This window comes from Bidens hawaiensis, unplaced genomic scaffold, assembly GCF_021521415.1.
Source record: "Bidens hawaiensis isolate Kalapana, Puna unplaced genomic scaffold, B.hawaiensis_p1.1 tig00007139_1, whole genome shotgun sequence".
In the NCBI taxonomy this organism is placed as follows: domain Eukaryota; kingdom Viridiplantae; phylum Streptophyta; class Magnoliopsida; order Asterales; family Asteraceae; genus Bidens; species Bidens hawaiensis.
This window is the reverse complement of record NW_027491492.1, coordinates 390,798-409,669: the sequence shown is the minus strand read 5'-3', so window position 1 is coordinate 409,669 and position 18,872 is coordinate 390,798. Positions and strand designations below refer to the sequence as shown.

At 36.5% G+C, this 18,872-nt stretch overlaps 1 protein-coding gene across 1 annotated transcript; it reads left to right on the top strand.

Moving 5' to 3' along the window:
• The first annotated feature begins 11,197 nt into the window (after positions 1–11,197).
• LOC143634622 (early nodulin-93-like) lies at positions 11,198–16,767 on the top strand. The gene is made up of 4 exons (XM_077102652.1): positions 11,198–11,242; positions 11,333–11,394; positions 16,387–16,462; positions 16,553–16,767. The coding sequence occupies exons 1-4, from the start codon at positions 11,200–11,202 to the stop codon at positions 16,642–16,644; spliced, it is 273 nt and encodes a 90-aa protein (XP_076958767.1). The 5' UTR covers positions 11,198–11,199; the 3' UTR covers positions 16,645–16,767.
• Positions 16,768–18,872: the final 2,105 nt, after the last annotated feature.

Here is an 18,872-nt window from a genome sequence, read left to right as displayed (position 1 = left end):
GTGTCCGGTAAGCAAGAACAACTCCTATATACATATGAAGAATGAAAAGATAAAAGCAATCAAGAAAGGCATCATGGAAAAGGCAAGATGGGAACCGAATCAAGTCAAAAGAACAAGGGAAAGGGAAAGGTTGTGGATCGGGAAAAGAAAGAACCCCGATTTAAGAAGGATCGGTCAAAGATTAAATGTTATCGGTGTGATGAACTAGGACACTTTGCCACATCATGTCCTAACCGAAACAAGGAGACGAACGATCAAAGTAACCTCGCTCAAGATAGCAGACCAGTTCTAAACATGATGACGGTAGATCGGAGTAAGGAAGACGTCGTTTTTCTAAAAGAAGACCGGGTTGATCCGAAGCAATATGCTTCAACCCCATGTTATAAAAACACGTGGATTCTTGATAACGGGGCGAGTAACCACATGACGGGAAATCCGGAATGGTTTTCCAACATCGATCGTAACAAGACCGGTAAAATAAGTTTCGGTGATGGTTCGTGTGTTGAAATCGAAGGTCGGGGCACGGTAGTAGTAGAAGGTCAAAGGGGAGAACAAAGAGCCTTGAGTGACGTTTATTTTATTCCATCTCTCAAAAATAATATTCTAAGTCTCGGGCAATTAGACGAAGGAGGATGCAAGATCGCGATCCAAGATGGTATCTTATGGATATTTGAACAATATGGAAGACTTCTAATCAAGGTACCTCGTTCCTTTAACCGGGTTTATAAAATTAATTTAAAGGTCGTTTCTCCGGTTTGCTTACAAGTCAATTTGCATAATGTTGCATGGATATGGCATGCTCGATTGAGGCATTTGAATTTCGATGCCCTTCGGGGTCTCTCGAAACTCGCGGATGGAGTGCCAAGAATCGAACATCCGATGCAAATTTGTGATGCATGTATGCTAGGCAAACAAACAAGATCGGATATCCCGAAAGAATCTAATTATCGTGCAAAGGTACCGCTCGAGCTCGTTTATGCCGATGTTTGTGGCACGATTTCTCCCGAGACACACGGTGGCAACCGATACTTTTTACTTGTTGTTGACGACTACACCCGCTATATGTGGGTTTTCACGATAAAGACAAAAGACCAAGTTGCAGGTTTACTCATTGATTTCGTGAAAAGGGTGGAAAACGAAACGGGCAAGAAACTTAAAACCATATGAACCAACAACGGGGGTGAGTTTACATCCCATGTGTTGGAAGATTACTTATCAAGTATAGGTGTGGCACATCAGTTTACGGCCCCGTACACCCCACATCAAAACAGAGTGGTTGAAAGAAGAAACCGAACCATACTTGGTACGACTTGAAGTTTGTTAAAGGCGATATCACTACCACAAGACCTATGGGGAGAAGCGGTTCATCACTCGGTTTATTTACTAAACCGGTCACCAACAAAATCTTTGAAGGATTCGACTCCGTATGAGCGTTTTAAAGGAAGAAAACTGAACCTTTCACACATTAAAGAGTTCGGATGCACGGGGTATGTAAAAGTCCTTGGTACCGGTCAAAATAAATTGGACGACCGAAGTATTGTGATGATTCACTTAGGTACTCAACCTGGAACTAAAGCCTACTGTATGTTTGACCCAATCAAAATGTGAGTACATGTTACGCGGGATGTCAAGTTTGACGAGTGTAAAAGGTACGCGTGGGATGATCTTGACAAACAAAAGGGCGAAAAGGGTCCTGAATGGACCGAGTTTATTGTCAGGTGCGACATTGAACCCGATCCGGAGCAAGTGATATCCGGGTTTGACACCGGGTCCGTAGACCGACATGATACCGGTGAGTTGGTTCGTCTCAGAAAAGGAAGTGAGTCATCAAGTTCAGAAGGTGGCAGCCCACCTGTAAGCCCGACTAGGCCCGACACTGGCCTAGACGAAGAACCGTTACAAGTTGTTCAACCGCGTCGAACTACTCGAAAGACGGTTTTGCCAAGAAATTTAGCGACTTTCTGGTTGAAGGTATACCGACACCCACCGAGCAAGACCCAACAAACGACGAGGTAAATCTCCTACTATTATTCGATGATGAGCCGGTTAATTTTCGAGAAGCGAATAATGAAAAACATTGGAGAAAAGCAATGGAAGCGGAGATTGAGTCGATTGAAAGAAATAAGACATGGCGGTTAGTCGAAGCACCACCCAAAGTAAAACCAATAGGTTTAAAGTGGGTCTATAAAATCAAAAGAGATGAAGCCGGGAAAATAATCAAGTACAAGGCCCGACTCGTAGCTAAGGGGTATGTTCAGAAATATGGGATCGATTTCGAAGAGGTGTTCGTGCCAGTGGCGAGAATCGAAACCGTTCGACTTTTACTCGCTTTAGCAGCAAACCGAGGTTGGGAAGTACATCACTTGGATGTAAAATCCGCGTTTCTTCATGGTGATTTGAAAGAAGAGGTGTATGTATTTCAACCGGATGGGTTCATTAAGAAAGGTGAAGAAAGAAAAGTGTACAAGTTGGCTAAAGAGTTATACGGTCTACGCCAAGCTCCAATGGCGTGGAATACTAAACTAGACGGGTCGCTAAAAGAACTCGGTTTCACTCGATGTAAACAAGAACAAGCGGTTTACAAAAGGTGTTCCGGTCAAAGGCTACTACTCGTTGGAGTTTACGTTGATGATTTGATAGTCACGGGTACAAGTGTGCAAGAAATTGCAAATTTCAAAAGACAAATGGAGTCAAGGTTCGGGATGAGTGACCTCGGGTTGTTGCATTACTATCTCGGGATCGAAGTGAAGCAAAGTGATCATGGGATAACGTTAAAGCAAAGTGGTTATGCAACGAAGATCCTAAAAGAAGCAAGTCTTTGGGAGTGCAAATCGACTCAATTTCCTATGTAACCAGGCTTAAAATTGTCAAAGGAAGATGAAAATCCGAAGGTAGATTCGACCGGTTATAGAAAGATAATCGGAAGCTTGCGGTATTTAACTCATACGAGACCCGATTTGAGCTACTCGGTTGGTTATGCAAGTCGATTCATGCAATCACCAACTCAAGTTCATGCTCAAGCGGTTAAATATATTCTCCGATATCTAAGAGGTACACTAGACTTTGGTATTACTTACTCGAGAGGCGGAAACAGTATGTTGCACGGGTATAGTGATAGTAGTCATGCGGTGGATATGAATGATGGTCGGAGTACATCAGGTTTGATTTTCTACTATGGTACATCACCGATATCGTGGGTTTCTCAGAAAAAAGGAACGGTAGCGTTATCATCATGTGAGGCTGAATTTATGGCAGCTACATCGGCTGCATGTCAAGCCTTATGGCTTCGGGGTTTGTTGTCAGAGATGACCGGAGAAAAGGATGAGATCGTGACGTTGAAGGTGGATAATTCATCGGCTATTGCCTTAATGAAGAACCCTGTTTTTCATGGGAGAAGCAAGCACATCAACACACGTTACCATTTCATTCGGGAGTGCATCGAGAGAGAACAAATCAAGGTGGAGCATGTCATTGGAGATTTACAAAGAGCAGACATCCTTACAAAAGCGTTGCCACGGTTGAAGTTTAACGAGATGCGAAGCTTCATCGGTGTCACAAGATTAGGGGGTGATTGTTAGTGTAATCTTGCGTAAGTGCGGGGACCTAGTTGTCGCACTTACAAACCTAGGGGGTTATTGAGTTAGTTTTCCTCCTATTCTTGTCTAACAAGTAATTGTATGGTTATAAATAGGGGTTATTTGTAATCAAGTAATTATAGCAACTTATCAATCAATACAATAAAGGTTTAGACTTGAATCTTATTGTCTTCATACTTCACAACCAAAACACATGTTAGAACATGAGACATGCCCCTTCGGGCTTTCACTAATAGCATGTGCCTTGTAGGAGCTGTCCTAAAGTTCCTAGTCGAATCATATAGCCAGCCTGGTTTCCAAACAAAATTTGAAATATCTAGTGAATTTTTCGTGAAAACTCTACGTTTAAAATCAGTCACGGTTGAAGTTTTGCAGTGTGAAACAAAGTTTTGGCATGTACACAAGATCGAAGTGGATAAATCTGAATAAGAGTGACACGATTTTGATAATTCTGCAAGTGCATCGTTGTTATGATCCATACAGCCCATAAACATTGAAACCCCCCCAAAATTAGTCCCATATTTACCATCAACACCTGATCATCACACCCATTAATAGCAATTTGGAAATCTGAATCAACCATTGCGTGAGAGATACTGCGTGGTGTATACAAGATATGGCACAAAGGATAGTTAAAGGGAGAACCAATTGTTGTATGTGATGTAACAGAGGTCACACCAAGATGTTGAAATTGTTGGTTAAGAACATGTGAGAAACGAAGACACTCTAACAAAGTCGTGGCTATAAGTTCAGACATGCTCATAATTCGATCAAAAGAAGGCGAGTTAACAAAAAATGGACCCGGATCAAAAACAAAGTTCCTCCCTAACCATTTATCCCCAAACTTCGAATCACACCCGACAAGGAAATTAGTAAAACTACCAATATTCAGGCCAAATTGTTTTGAACCAAAAGTAGTACCGCTTGAATTCCCACCAGAACTGAAGCTAGATATAGTTACAATAGCCGTCAGTAAAATCGCACCTGCTGCCACGTACGAGTCATAGGAATTCGGATGTAGGTATGAAGATGCATAAGAGTCCGAGATTGATTCATGAGGTACAACATGCCGAGATGGTTGTTTGTTAGCTCGAAAATAGAGCAAGGTTGTTGTACCGCCTTTCCAACGAACACGTTTATCCCAAACGTTAAACTGAAGTACCATATCAGGAGCACCAAGTTGTGTGGCAAGGAAGAGTATGGTGCTGGTAGACCACAGCCAAGTTCGCGCAAGCAATTTATCAAACGGGTCGGCTAACCGAGTAACCCTAGACGAATCTGTTATAAACCCAAAAGGAGGACCACTATTGGATTCAAATGTCTGAGCATCAATAGGAAAAGAAGACATGGAAATAAAAGCTTGACACGGATCACAAAGCAATTCTGTTTTGTGGAATTTAACAGTAATTTTTAAACGAAGACCATCAAGGAGAATACCAAAATTACCAAACCTGTGGTGTGGAATAGGAGTGCTGGTTACATAATATAGAAGTGTAGTAGGTGGAATTTCAATAAACTGATTAAGAAAATATGATTTAGATACCTTCCAAGAAGAACCAAATTGAGAGGCAGTCACATCGTGTGCGTTCGAACCCATAAGAAGAGATGGAGTATTAGTGATCATAAGAACATATTGTTGCTCAAATTCTGTAAGTGCATATTCGTCTGCATGGTTATGGATATCAACCCAGCAAAAATGATGAACACTGCCATGTAGAGCATCACCAACAAGATGAAAACGATTATTAACGCAAGCCCTATAAGCATCCAAATTCATCTGGCATGTGTCATTATGAACAATAACAGTCATCACATCAAGGTTGGATTTGTTGTGATATAGAGCCAAATAGATGCTTTCCACTGAAATAGCAGAATCAAAACGTGGTCCCGGATCAAATCCAAAGGTAACCAATAACTTAGGAGTACCTAATTTTAGTACGAACAAGTTATGTTCCTCTGAATGAGGTTCTAAGTGGTTAGGAAAAAAGATCAAACTGGTAGGTTCATGCGCAACATGATTGGTAGAAAACACTATTATGAATGGTTGGGTCAGCATCACGGTACCGGTGGACTGCACAACCAACCCACATTGCCATCCCGGTTTCCATTCAAAATCTGCAATAACTCAGGCGACCATATTGAACAACCCGTGTTCCTCACCCTGAAGTAGAGAATACCCAACAACATGTTGAAGCACAAAATCGGAATCTAATATATCCATTTGAAGATCCTTTACTCCGAGCGGCTCATGAACACCATTCATTGAGTCATTATGAATTGCTAATATCTCATCACTAACGGGTGCATGAATTTCATTGGCAATTACATAGGTAATACTATCAGGCATTTCATCGAACACTGTCACACCCCGACCAAAGGCGGCGGAACATGCCGGGGTGCAACGATTAAGTTAATCTTGAAACATCGAACATCTCGTTTTCTATGATGGCTACAAACCCGATATAAACGCAACCTTTAAGGGATTTGAAACAACGGGATCCAAGTTAATCTTGTAATCCATAAAACACAATGAAAATCTACTTTTTGCGTTGTAAGGTAAGGATACCTTGGAAATACTATGAAAGTGTGTGTATGTGAACATTTAGGATATTGGTGAATTTTAAACAAGTTTATAAATAAACATGCGATATGAACAATTAAATTGAGTAAACACGTATGAACACACGTATAGGACCCTAAGCATAACAATTCTAGGTCGTTACGTCTAACCACCTATCTTAATTGTCATGGCTCTGATACCAATTTGTCATGCCGGGGTGTGACAGATTGCTCATAAGCGCATGACACTATTTAAAGCGACAATATTTAACAAACTCATTTCATTTCACAACATCGAAAATGTCACATAACCAAATATTCATAAGTCAAATACAACAAAATATAACAAAATATATCAAATCAAATATTGTTCATTTTTGCTAATATCCTAACGGTATTTGTGACGTTTTCTTCACCGAACTCCAAAATCAACCTAGATGCAAACCTGTAACATTTCATAAAATAAAGTTTATCAACACAAAGGTTGGTGAGCAATTTATAAGTTTGAACAATAGATATGTAGTATGAAAAGCCACAAAACTAGTATACAAAACCATAAATAATAGCTATAAACTTGGATAAATAGTTATCGCTGACAAGTTAGCGACACCCAACTATAAAGGGTTGCCAAATAGTTTAGGATTTTATAGTTATCGTTAGTTGCATTACGTTAACGACACCTTGCCATGAGGGGTTGCCAAATGGTCTAGGATTTATAGTTCCACCATCCAAAAGCGATAAACACATAGGCAAATAAGCATAGAACACCAAATCGAGCAATTATTCAAGTAAACTATACAACAACGTTTGTGGTTTAAGACCCAGGTATAAAACATTTAGTTTAGATAAAATGAAATGTCACCCCCAAAATAAAAGATAGAAAACGGGGTATGAAGTTACTTACGTTCAAGTATAAAACTTGATCGGTAAAAGATGAATAACCGGATGGATGAAGTTTAACGAGCAAGGCCTAAATGACAATAAAATCTTGGATTTAGAATGGTTGTCTTGAAGATCTTTAAATAAAATAATTGTTGCAAAAAGTAAACAATTAAAGTTCAAGGTTTAAAATGTAACTATTTAAGAATTTATAATAACAATCCTTTAAAAATGTAAGTTTGCTCGAAACCGGGTTAAAGTATCTAACCTTAATATTTACTTAAACAATGTTAAGTAATAAGGTGGGAAAAATGCTAAAATGCAAGTTCCTTTGTGACAAAGATACTAAAACGGGTTTTTAACGAGTGTTTGGGTTGTCGATTCGGGTCTTGACAAATGGTCAAACCCAAAGTCAACTTTCCAACATATTAATTGTTATGAGATAACTCATTAAAATATACTAACACTTAACCAAGTATGTAGATCTATTGTTTAGAACTAACAACGCACGTTAAGCGAGTGTTCGGTTTTGTCGGTCCAAACTATGTGATATGATCAAGTTGGATCCAACAATTCCAAGTACTTAAGAAAATAATTAAAATCAGATTGTAAACTATTTTTAAAGAAATATACAAGTCTTGATAGCTAAAAACACACTTGTGTGTCTTAAGCGAGTAAAAGTCTGTATAGTTCGGTTTGGTTCGGTCTCTATCTCACAAATAGTTCATAGATGGTTTCTACATGCCCAAATATCATAGAACTTGTATATTGGCTTATAAATGAAGAAAACTTAAATTTTACAACTAAAAAGTTAACTACAAGTCTTTTAAGCAAAAGTTTCAGTTTAGTTCGGTTTCCATCTCCCAACGAGTTCATAGATGGATTCCATATGCTTAATATCAAAGAACTTGTAAAAATGATTTTTGAAACTCAAATCTAGCAATAAACATGTTTAAACAACTATTTTAACAAAACTAGTAAACAAAAGTTCGGTTTACGGTTTGGACTAGTTTCGGTTAAACCGAGGTTAGTCTTATACAAACCCACACCATGGAACTTGTAAATAAGATGAACAAACTAAAAGGGTTAGAAGTTAGTCATAAGTGATATGTATAATAAGTTATGTGTGTGTATATATATATCAAGAACACGAAGTCCTCCATGAAGCCTTGCCTTATGACATTCGAAACTTAACCAACCGGAGTCTGTGAAGTAACAAATAAAGGAAACAAGGGGTGTGTATTATATATATGTTGTACCACCATATTCAAGTGTTTGTAATATTAGATGAACAAGTTAAAATGAAAGACTATAGTTAGTTGACCTTAAGAAATCAAAATAACAAAATGTTGAAGATGAATCATTGGATTTGAGAGAGATTTTGGAGAAGATGAACAACCAAAATGGTGTATGGAGCCTTGCTTTTAAAATGGTAAGAGTATGGTCATACAAATAGGGTAAAGATGCATGTGATGGTTGAAATGGTCAAACAAGTTTTTGGTAAATGGCAATAATAGTCCCCAAAGTTTGGTTTAAGTCATTTTAAGGAGTTTTAAGGACCAAAAAGAATGTTTTCAAGACCCAACAAGTGTAAAACAATATTGTAACATAAAATCCATCATTTTGATTATATCATAAGCTTTGGTTTACAAAATGGATCGGTTTACATGTAAACGAATACAAAAACGAATACAAACGAGACCCGAAATTGACGAATGTCACAAACACCTTGAGAGCACTGGTAACAAACGGTAACGAAACAAAGTGAAGCAGACCTGATGTAAATGACAGAGTGTCAATGGAATCAGCAGCAAACATGGAAGAAATTAGAGTTGGTTCCTGAATCGGATCAATTGCAGCTTGAGTTTGGTGAATCGAGCATGCCTCAATTGCAACTGGATCAACGGAAGTAGTCTGGAATTGAGTAATCATTGCAGTAGTGAAATCATTCCAGGTGATCAAGTCTGAACTTCGATGCCAACCGTTGAACCACCAGAATGGCTCATCATCAAAGGATTCGATGACATAAGGAAACCTCTCGTTATCGTTGATCGCATAAAAGTGAAAATATTGTTCAGCTTGGGATATCCATATGGCGGGATTAGATCCAGTGAAACGGAGTAATCTTGGATGTTCATTTAAGAGTTCTTCCAAAGCCATCTATGCTAAGGATCAATGAAAGCACCAATGAAGTGAACCGATAAAACTAACAATCAACATGAGAGATCTATGGGGTAATCAGTTCGTAATTCATTAATTCATAAGAAATTGGTTACAAGAAAGAGATGGGAAAACATAATCCTATTACAAGAGAAGGAGACGAGAGAACAGAGTTTCTTCTACAAATTCATTCATACCTATGCTATTCTTCGTTTACTCCTTATATCACCGCTCTTTACCTGGTTGGGCCTATTTTTTTAACTCTTAACTTGGGCCTGGATCGGACTTGAATCGGGCTGGATCATAATTCATAACAGTTTTCTTCTAAGCAGGATGGTTTGATTTTAACTGTTTTTAAAGCGGTATCAACGGAGCGGAGAAGATCTCAAACCGATATCACTAAGGGGGTGTTTGTGGAAGCTTTTTAAATTGTTTTTTTTTTTGCTTATTTGTTTTTTTAAAAAGCAAAAGTAACTTTTGAAAAGCTCTATTTTGATGCTTTTGGAGTTTCTTTACCAAACATCTTTTGATTTCAACAAACAAATAGCAAATGAACAAATTTTAAAAGCTCACCCAAACACTCCTTAAACCGGATTTATAATTCGTTTGTGAACCAAATAATATGTTCACCCTTAGTCAGACCCATATATATCTAGAGGTGCGCAAACCGTGTATTTTCAGGAACCCGAACCGTGTAGGAACAGAACAGGTTCCGGGTATGGTCAACAAAAGTCAAAACCAGATCGGGTAGGAATCGGTTCCGGGTTTTTTCGGGTTACGGGTCGGGTCGGATTTTAATCGGGCATTCCCGGTATCGGTTCCGGAGAGTCAGGGTCAGTTCTGGTTCCAGGAAGAAATCCAATACAGGTCATACTTGTGGGTCAGGTACGAGTATGAACCGGTTCCGGGTTAATCTCACAGGTCGGATTCAGAACCTGGTATTCGGTGCACCTCCAGGCCAAAGCCCACTTGACCTGTCCCAGGTACGTATACCGATGTTTTAATGCGGTTCAAGACACGTGTTTCTAACTGAGATAGTGCAACACCTAAAGGAAACTGTGATAGGCTTACCATGGTCTAGTGGGTAACTGCAACTTCCCACCTCCCAAAGAAAATCATTACGAAATGACAGCTTTAGTTTTTAACTTTATATCTCCACGTTGAAATATTAATTTTTTATAAAATATAACAAGATAAATGTACCATTTTCTGGTTTTTTAACTTACATAAAAGTAGGTTTTTACTAACAAGACTCATGTTATGTTACTTATGTAAAAGTATATTTTTTAGTTCATGTGTTTGGTGTTACAAAAGTAAACTACAAAATTAATATTGGTATGAAATATAGGCATAGGCATAGGCATAGAATGTTGTGCTGGTGAACATCCCTAGATATAGTAGCAGGATATAGATATGTTCATATTTTCAGAAAAAAAACACTACCCAACCCCACGAGATTTTCAATAAATTTTAATGAAAAATATACAAAACTAAACATATTTTTAGGTATAACTATATGATTTTAAACATGTTTGTGAAAACTTACTCTCTAGTGCCTATAATATCTTCTCATATCATTAAGTAACGTGTTGTTGTTAAAGACAATATTAGTTAAAGTTTCACGTCACTATCATATACACAGTAAAGTTTAAACTGACATATCCGTAAACTGCCACGTCAATCGGCCACCTCAACATAAAGTTGGGCTCTTGCCCTAAGTCCCTAACATAACAACCGGCCAAGAAATGTTTTAAATGTATACGTCGCCCATGTTTCTAGAAAATAAAAATGATACATGAAAAGTAAACATGTAAAAAAAAATAAAATAAAGTACAAATAAAAAAGTAGCATACAAACAAATGTCTCATCTACTATTCTAGCACTTTTATGTAAATTTATTAAAATTAAAAATAATATTTTGAAAACAACCGACTTCACTACTAATAAATACCAAGTCATCACTTCACTACTTCCTTAACTACTTCAACTTTACCAACTTTTACTAATGGCTTCATTTAACCAAGAACTAGCCAAGAAACAGTCTCATGGTAGTTGCATGTTATCTTTATATATGTATTTTAATTTCAAATTTCAAATTAGATGACTAAAGTATATATACTTTTGTGTTGGCTGTTTAGATGGAGTCGTTGCTGGAACCAAGGCTGCTGGAATAGCTGCAATTCTCACTGCTATTCCAACTGTTAGTTCAATTAATTCAACCTCATGCTCATTCATCATACATCATTAATGTGTTAACCGGCCCGTATGATAAAGGAAAATGGGCAAACTGATCTTATGATATGCAAATCACAAGGCCCATATAACTATTTTTCGCTTTATCATACGGACTGTATATGTGACAGACAGTGGGCTTGATTTGACATCATAGAACATATATAGTAAGATGTAACAAACACACACTAGCGTACATGGGTAGCGTTTGTATAGCAACCACCTCAAATATTTATATCTATATGGGAAAATGTGTAAAATGTCTATTTATTTTCGAGGTAAATAAAATGTTCATTTGACAAGCTTTTTTACACCATGACCTAATGGTTTGGTGGTATGGTGTTTACTCTTTTAAAATAGAGGTGATGGGCTCAAATCCTTGCAAATACAAGGTTTGAGGGATTTTGGTGGAAATAAATTTGCTATTCAAAAAAATTTTAACAAGCTTTTTCACAACATTTTCACCCTGAATTAAGTTTGTCTACTCATCCGCCTACTTTATAATCATCACTTAACGAGATTTTTAACCAACAAGATTATGCTACGTGCCAAAAAAATCTTAGTAGAAGCAGAAAAAATATCAGAAGACGAAAAATATCGTTGGAGGCAAAAAAAGAAAAAATGTGACGGTTATCCACCTACTTTATAATCACCCGACAAGATTTTCAAACAATAAGATTCTGCTACGTGTCAAAAAAAATCTCACTAAAATCAGAAAAAAATCGGAAGACGAAAAATCTCAGTGGAGGCCAAAAAGAAAAAGAAAAAATGAAAAAACTGTGACGGTTCGACAATTTTTCTTTTCTCAAAATCTCGACGGGATTTTTTACATGTGGCGTGACCTGGTCGGTTGAAAAATATAGTCGGTGAAGACTATTAGGGGGTGTTTGGTACAGAGAATTGGGGGGGGGGGTGAGAAATGGAAATGGAAACAATTCTCTTGTTTGTTTACGAAAGAAAGAGGTGAGAAATGGAAATAAACCATTTCCATTTCCCTGATTTCTTTTCTCTAAAAAAAGCGGAGAAATCATTTCTCTAGGTTTCATTTCTCACTTCCATTCTCTTCCTTTTCACTTCTATCACCAGCTTCCTCCTTCAGAGCACCGCAACCCAAAACAAGGTATGGTTCAAATTTCCGATTAACAGATCCATAAGCATTCAATCCATATATATCAGCTTCCTTTTCACTTTATTATTATTGTCGGGGTATGGTACTAAGAACCCTAATTTATTATGTTTTGGGCTTATTTTATTATATGGGCTAATACATTTGTTATTGGGCTGAGGGGGTTTTGTGGAGGTAACCCTAACTGGGCTAGGCCCATTAGGGTACCATGATGGTGGCCATGAGGCTCCCTATATAAGGAGGTCTCCACCTCCTTATCAAGAGTTGGTAAAAATAGCTCAATAAGAGCCACCACCATATTTTTGTGTCTGTGAACAAGAGATCCTCTGGATTTCTTAGCGGTCACCTCCACACCCCCAAAAGTCACCGCAGATCACAGCAGCGGTCGGAGCAGAAGCAAGCAAGTCGTGGTTCGTTCATCTCGAAGTCCGTGGAAACATCGTCATGGGTCAGGTCAGATTCATTTCACGTTTCTACATTTATTAATCGTACGAACTGGGTTTTGAGATGTTGAGTTCTGTGTAGTTTGTCTGTGCTTGCTGTATCAAGTTGGTTTTTCTTCCATCTGTGTGTACCCACCGCTTTCCCACAAAACCTTAATCATAATCAGAAATGCTCTTTTTCTCTCCCTCTATTTGCGATGTGATGGTCGTTTGTCGCCCCTGTTTGCCTACTGTTGTCGGGTTCAATTTCTGAACCCTAGGTGACGGTGGTGTGGTGGCCTGGTTAGGGTTTCTGATGTAAAGCCCCGTGACTGACGGCTGTGGGTCTTGTTTGCTGTTTGTTAAACCCTCATGGTGGCTAGCGGCCATGTTCAACAATAATTTTGTTTGGTTCTATAATTATCTTTTCAGCTAATTTGCTTCTATAAATCTATAATTTTAGTAATAGCTACCATTATGTTGCTTCAAGGTCACTAATGATCTGAAAACAATCTGTTATACATAGTTGTGTGAGGTGTCATCCCTTATTTTGCTATGATCTGTTATATATAGTTTTGTGATGATTCATTATGTTGACAAATGAATATTCATGTAGACGTCTGGTAGTAGCATGTGAAGATCCTTGATTACATATGGTGATGGCAAAGTTTCAAAAGCTTGTGAGATATTTGCTTACCGTCATATTTAATTAGAATTTCTGGATAACAGGTGGATCTAAGCTAGTGGGATTGAACAGGCCAATACACTTTTGACATTACCAGACTTGTGAGTAATATCTTAAATATCACATTAGTTAATTTGGTTGAAATTATGATTAGTTGTGGTAATTGATAATTAGTGACTTGGGAGAAGCAGACTCAGTTTGTCCACCTCTTGGTAACACATCTTTTAAAACACTGTGAGTACTTGAATTTTTCATACTAATGAAGTATTGCCAGTTTATTCTTTTTATTTATTTTAAATTTTATACTGTTAGGATCTTAAAGCGTATAGGGACCATAAGAATAGGGCTTCTAGGCCTAGACTTCAGCCCCCTACAACCGACTTAGCACACTGCACACCACAGTTCCGTTGTTTTACCAGTTGAAAAATGACCATGAGATGATCATTTTTTTGTTATTTTTCATGTAAGGACACTCTAAACCTGCATAAATTGTTATATTTAGTTTTCTTTTGTCTCATGGAGGTAACTTAAATATATACAGGGGATCCTGCAGGGTTATAGATGAAGCAGCATAAGGGTGGGGGCACACTCTTCTACAAGACTCCACAGATAAAGAACTACACAAACTGAATAAATGTTTGCAGAAAGAAGTGTGACATTTTTTTTAAATTTTTACTTTTATAAATGTTATTAATATACACATTTTGTCAGATATGATATTATGACTCTTAAGCAACATTTTGGGATGAAAATAATGAAACTTGAGAGAACGAAAAACTGAAAGTAAAGGTAAATATATTTATAAGCACACAATCAGTTTTGTTATTTGTTTTTTTACAGTTATTGATATTATTGTTTTCAACTTTGATTATAGATGCAGAAAGAGAGAGACTGATTGCAGACTAAAACTAAAAATCTTTCACTTACTAAAGATGGGTAACAAGCGTATCTTTGTTTCACTCTGTTTATTAAGCTTACATGTTTGCTGAACTTTTACAAATGGCAGCCAACCCCCTTAATGACAGACAAGAAACTGGACATGTCATAAGAAAGTGGAGGAGGAGGCGGAGGCGGAGGCGATGGCGATTGATTGATATTGCTGAGTTGAGTTGGAAGCCCAATGTCAAGAGAAGAATAATGATTTAGATGATGCCGAGATCAATTGTTAAGTTGCAAGAATAGTAAGTCACTTTTTTATATAATAAAATTGTTTTCATTTATATCATGTCTTCAACTGGTTTATATTATGCTAATAGTTATTTTATTTTGGTTAATCTTTTGTAGAAAAAGGCAAGAAAAGGATTTGAAATCTCTTGGATAAATAGGTGATGAGTACTTGCTATTTTACAGATTTGAAGAATGTAGAAAGTTGTCTATTTGGATCTTAGATCTGTCTTGAGCTAATAAAAAAATTCTTCTTTTCTTGATGACTCAGGTGAGATCAAGTTTGAAGATTACCTTAATTACGTCTTAATGACCAGTCAGTGATAGCCGATGGCCATAAAGATGAAGATGGAAAAGACTAAAATGGTGAAGAAAGAGGGCAACACAAAGAAAGATAGTATGACATTATTACATTAAACAACCCGTCCACCGGAGCCGTCCACCGGACTGGTATAAAACTAGTTATTGCTGGTTCAAGAAAAATAAATGGGAAACACATCTGATCTCTTCTTTTACAGGTAATTAGTATGCCGTTTTAACTATCAATGTGGATAAACTGTTAATGTTTGGTAGTATTAGTATATTTCTACTTTCTTATGGATGAATGTTGGCACATTCTGTATCATATTGCAGTTAACTTTCTGTTACCAAGGATGTAATAAAAATATATGATTTTGGATCTGCACGAGCATTCGTTCACAACCACCTTACAGCGAGTATGTTTCAGCATGCTGGTGAGTTATCAATCATCATTTTTAATAAATTTTACATGCAAACAACTTGTTACCAGATTATCTTTGTGCTAGCTAGTGAAATATATTTTGTTACCTGGTCCTGTTAGTTACTTAGTGGAAACAAATTATTACCTATTGATGGAATTTGTGAAGAATGATCGACTTTTGTGGCAAACTTCATATTCCGGTGAAATTTTGTATTGACATTGATATTAATTTTGAGATGTTTGTAATTTGTATCTTATGAAATATTGTATGAAATGTATTGTAATGTTCAATGTATTTATTTTATTATATATTTTGAGACATTAATTGTCATTTAATGTGAAAATTAGTAATTCATCCAAAAAAATTATTATTATAAAACACCTAAAAACATGACACGCAAATGGGCGTAAAAAATGCATGTAAAAGACGTGTCATAAACGAGTGTCAAAAACAGATGACACACAAATGCACGTCAACTTTTCTTTATGACATGGCCTTCCTTGAAATCTCTGTACTACCAAACAAGAGAAATGATTCTCAGCTATATTTCTCTACTGAAATCTCTGTACTACCAAACATAACAGTCAATTCTCATTCTCCAGACCAATTCCCTTTCTCTGCAATTCCATTTCTCTATTCCATTTCTCTACAATTCCATTCTCTGTACCAAACACCCCCTTAGGTAAGCGGGTTGACGAGATTTGGGGTGGACATACGGGAAAACCACATTTAAATGAGCAAAATGTTTATTTTGCAAGTTAAATTAATAGACATTTTGATCATTTTCCCTGTCTACATATACATACATAACTCTATATGTATACCTGCATGCATAATGCAGGTGGCTGTTGCAAGGATGCTACCATGGGGAAGAGCTAATCTCAATTCCACTGCACAAGCTCTTGTTGTTTCCACTGGTTAGCTACATTTTTATATAAAATTTTATTTATATTAATTTATGTTTTTGTATTACATAATTGTGTGCATGAATTTATATAAACTTATAGTGGCTGGAGCGGCTTATTTTATAGTTGCAGACAAGACTATTCTGGCATCGGCTCGCCGAAACTCCTTCAAGAACAATGAAGCAGGAAACTGAAGATCGACGATCGAGTTTTTTACGCTTTTGACTCGTAAATATTTCAAGATCTGCTTCGGTTTTTACTTCAAAATAATAAACTGAAGTTCCCATGCAAAGAAAAAATTAGTGATCAGGTTTTAAAAGTGTTTTAACTTTCAATTAGCTCACTTAACTTTAAAAAGTGTTCTAATTAAGTCACTTAACTTTCATATTTTATTAAATTAAAGGTTTTAACATGTTTTTTAGCCTTCTTTTTCATTTCACTTAGGGAATCTTTTTATCTTTTTTTTATGTTGACGTTGAGTGGCGACATGAATTTTATTCTTTATTTTTGAAATTTAATATAATTAACGTTTTTTAAAATTTTCAAAATTTAACTACATATAATGCAAATTCCGCCCCCACATCCTATCCTCCATGTTTTTTTTGACGTACAAAAAAGTCGGTGAAGCTATATTTGAAGATTTAGTAACTCGATTTAGAATAAATATGCATAAGTGACCTAATTAGAACACTTTTGAAACTTTGTTATTATTCTATTCTATGAGATATTCTCGTTAAAGAAACATCACTTTTAAGAAAGTGTTGAAAATTAGTATATGCTAGAAGGAATTAAAAAGAAATGATAAATTAGAAATAAATAAACATATTTTTTGTGTATTGATTGATAATTATCAATAGTCCAACCTTTTAACTATTTTTGTCTTAATAGACCTACGTTAAAAAACACTTAACGTCGTTATGTTTTTTTCCGAGTTTTAAACCGATGTTTTAGGGTCTTTGATCGAGAGAATGATACGATTCAATTGAAGTAAAACTTATCTCGAAATGGTGGTTTAAATGGCTTGATTTTTGTTGACTGGAAATTCAAACATCTGAATTGAAACACTGTTTCGTCGTAACATTTATACACTATTATTTCCAATTCATTGAACGAGGCTAGCAGCGACCGTATGGCTTTCGTATTAACTGAACGGGGCATTCATGGACTTGTGGGATGATTAAGGAAGTGATTCCCTAACTATAGTCTTATTTTACTCGTTGCGGTCTCCATTTATTCGTTAGGGCTTTCGTTTGTTCGTTTGAATGCAGTAACTTCTGTTTTCACTGAACGAAGCTAGAAGCGACTATCGGACTTTTGTATTAACTGAACCGGGCATTCTTGGACTCGTGGGATGATTAAGAAGGTGATCCCCTCCTTCTAATTCAGTTGTGACATTCGTCAATTTCGGGTCTCGTTTGTATTCGTTTTTATATTCGTTTATCATGTAAACCGACCCATTTTGTAAACCAAAGCTTATGATATAATCAAAATGATGGATTTTATGTTACAATATTGTTTTACACTTGTTGGGTCTTGAAAACATTCTTTTTAGTCCTTAAAACTCCTTAAAATGACTTAAACCAAACTTTGGGGACTATTATTGCCATTTACCAAAAACTTGTTTGACCATTTCAACCATCACATGCATCTTTACCCTATTTGTATGAACCATACTTTTACCATTTTAAAAGCAAGGCTCCATACACCATTTTGGTTGTTCATCTTCTCCAAAATCTCTCTCAAATCCAAGTATTCATCTTCAACATTTTGTTACTTTGATTTCTTAAGGTCAACTAACTATAGTCTTTCATTTTAACTTGTTCATCTAATATTACTAACACTTGAATATGGTGATACAACATATATATAATACACACCCCTTGTTTCCTTTATTTGTTACTCACCGACTCCGGTTGGTTAAGTTTCGAATGTCATAAGGCAAGGCTTCATGGAGGACTTCGTGTTCTTGATATATATTTACACACACATAACTTATTATACATATCACTTATGACTAACTTCTAACCCTTTTTAGTTTGTTCATCTTATTTACAAGTTCCATGGTGTGGTTTTGTATAAGACTAACCTCGGTTTAACCGAAACTAGTCCAAACCGGAAACCGAACTTTTGTTTACTAGTTTTGTTAAAATAGTTGTTTAAACATGTTTATTGCTAGATTTGAGTTTCAAAATTTATTTTTACAAGTTCTTTGATATTAAGCATATGGAATCCATATATGAACTCGTTGGGAGATGGAAACCGAACTAAACCGAAACTTTTGCTTAAAAGACTTGTAGTTAACTTTTTAGTTGTAAAATTTAAGTTTTCTTCATTTATAAACCAATATACAAGTTCTATGATATTTGGGCATGTAGAAACCATCTATGAACTATTTGTGAGATGGAGACCGAAACAAACCGAA

Excerpts from the sequence above, each read along its gene's own strand:
- LOC143634622 (XM_077102652.1), top strand. The coding sequence starts at position 11,200 with ATGGCTTCATTTAACCAAGAACTAGCCAAGAAACAGTCTCATG. Across the intron at positions 11,395-16,386 it reads TTCTCACTGCTATTCCAACT|GTGGCTGTTGCAAGGATGCT; the intron begins GTTAGTTCAATT and ends TGCATAATGCAG. Across the intron at positions 16,463-16,552 it reads AGCTCTTGTTGTTTCCACTG|TGGCTGGAGCGGCTTATTTT; the intron begins GTTAGCTACATT and ends ATAAACTTATAG.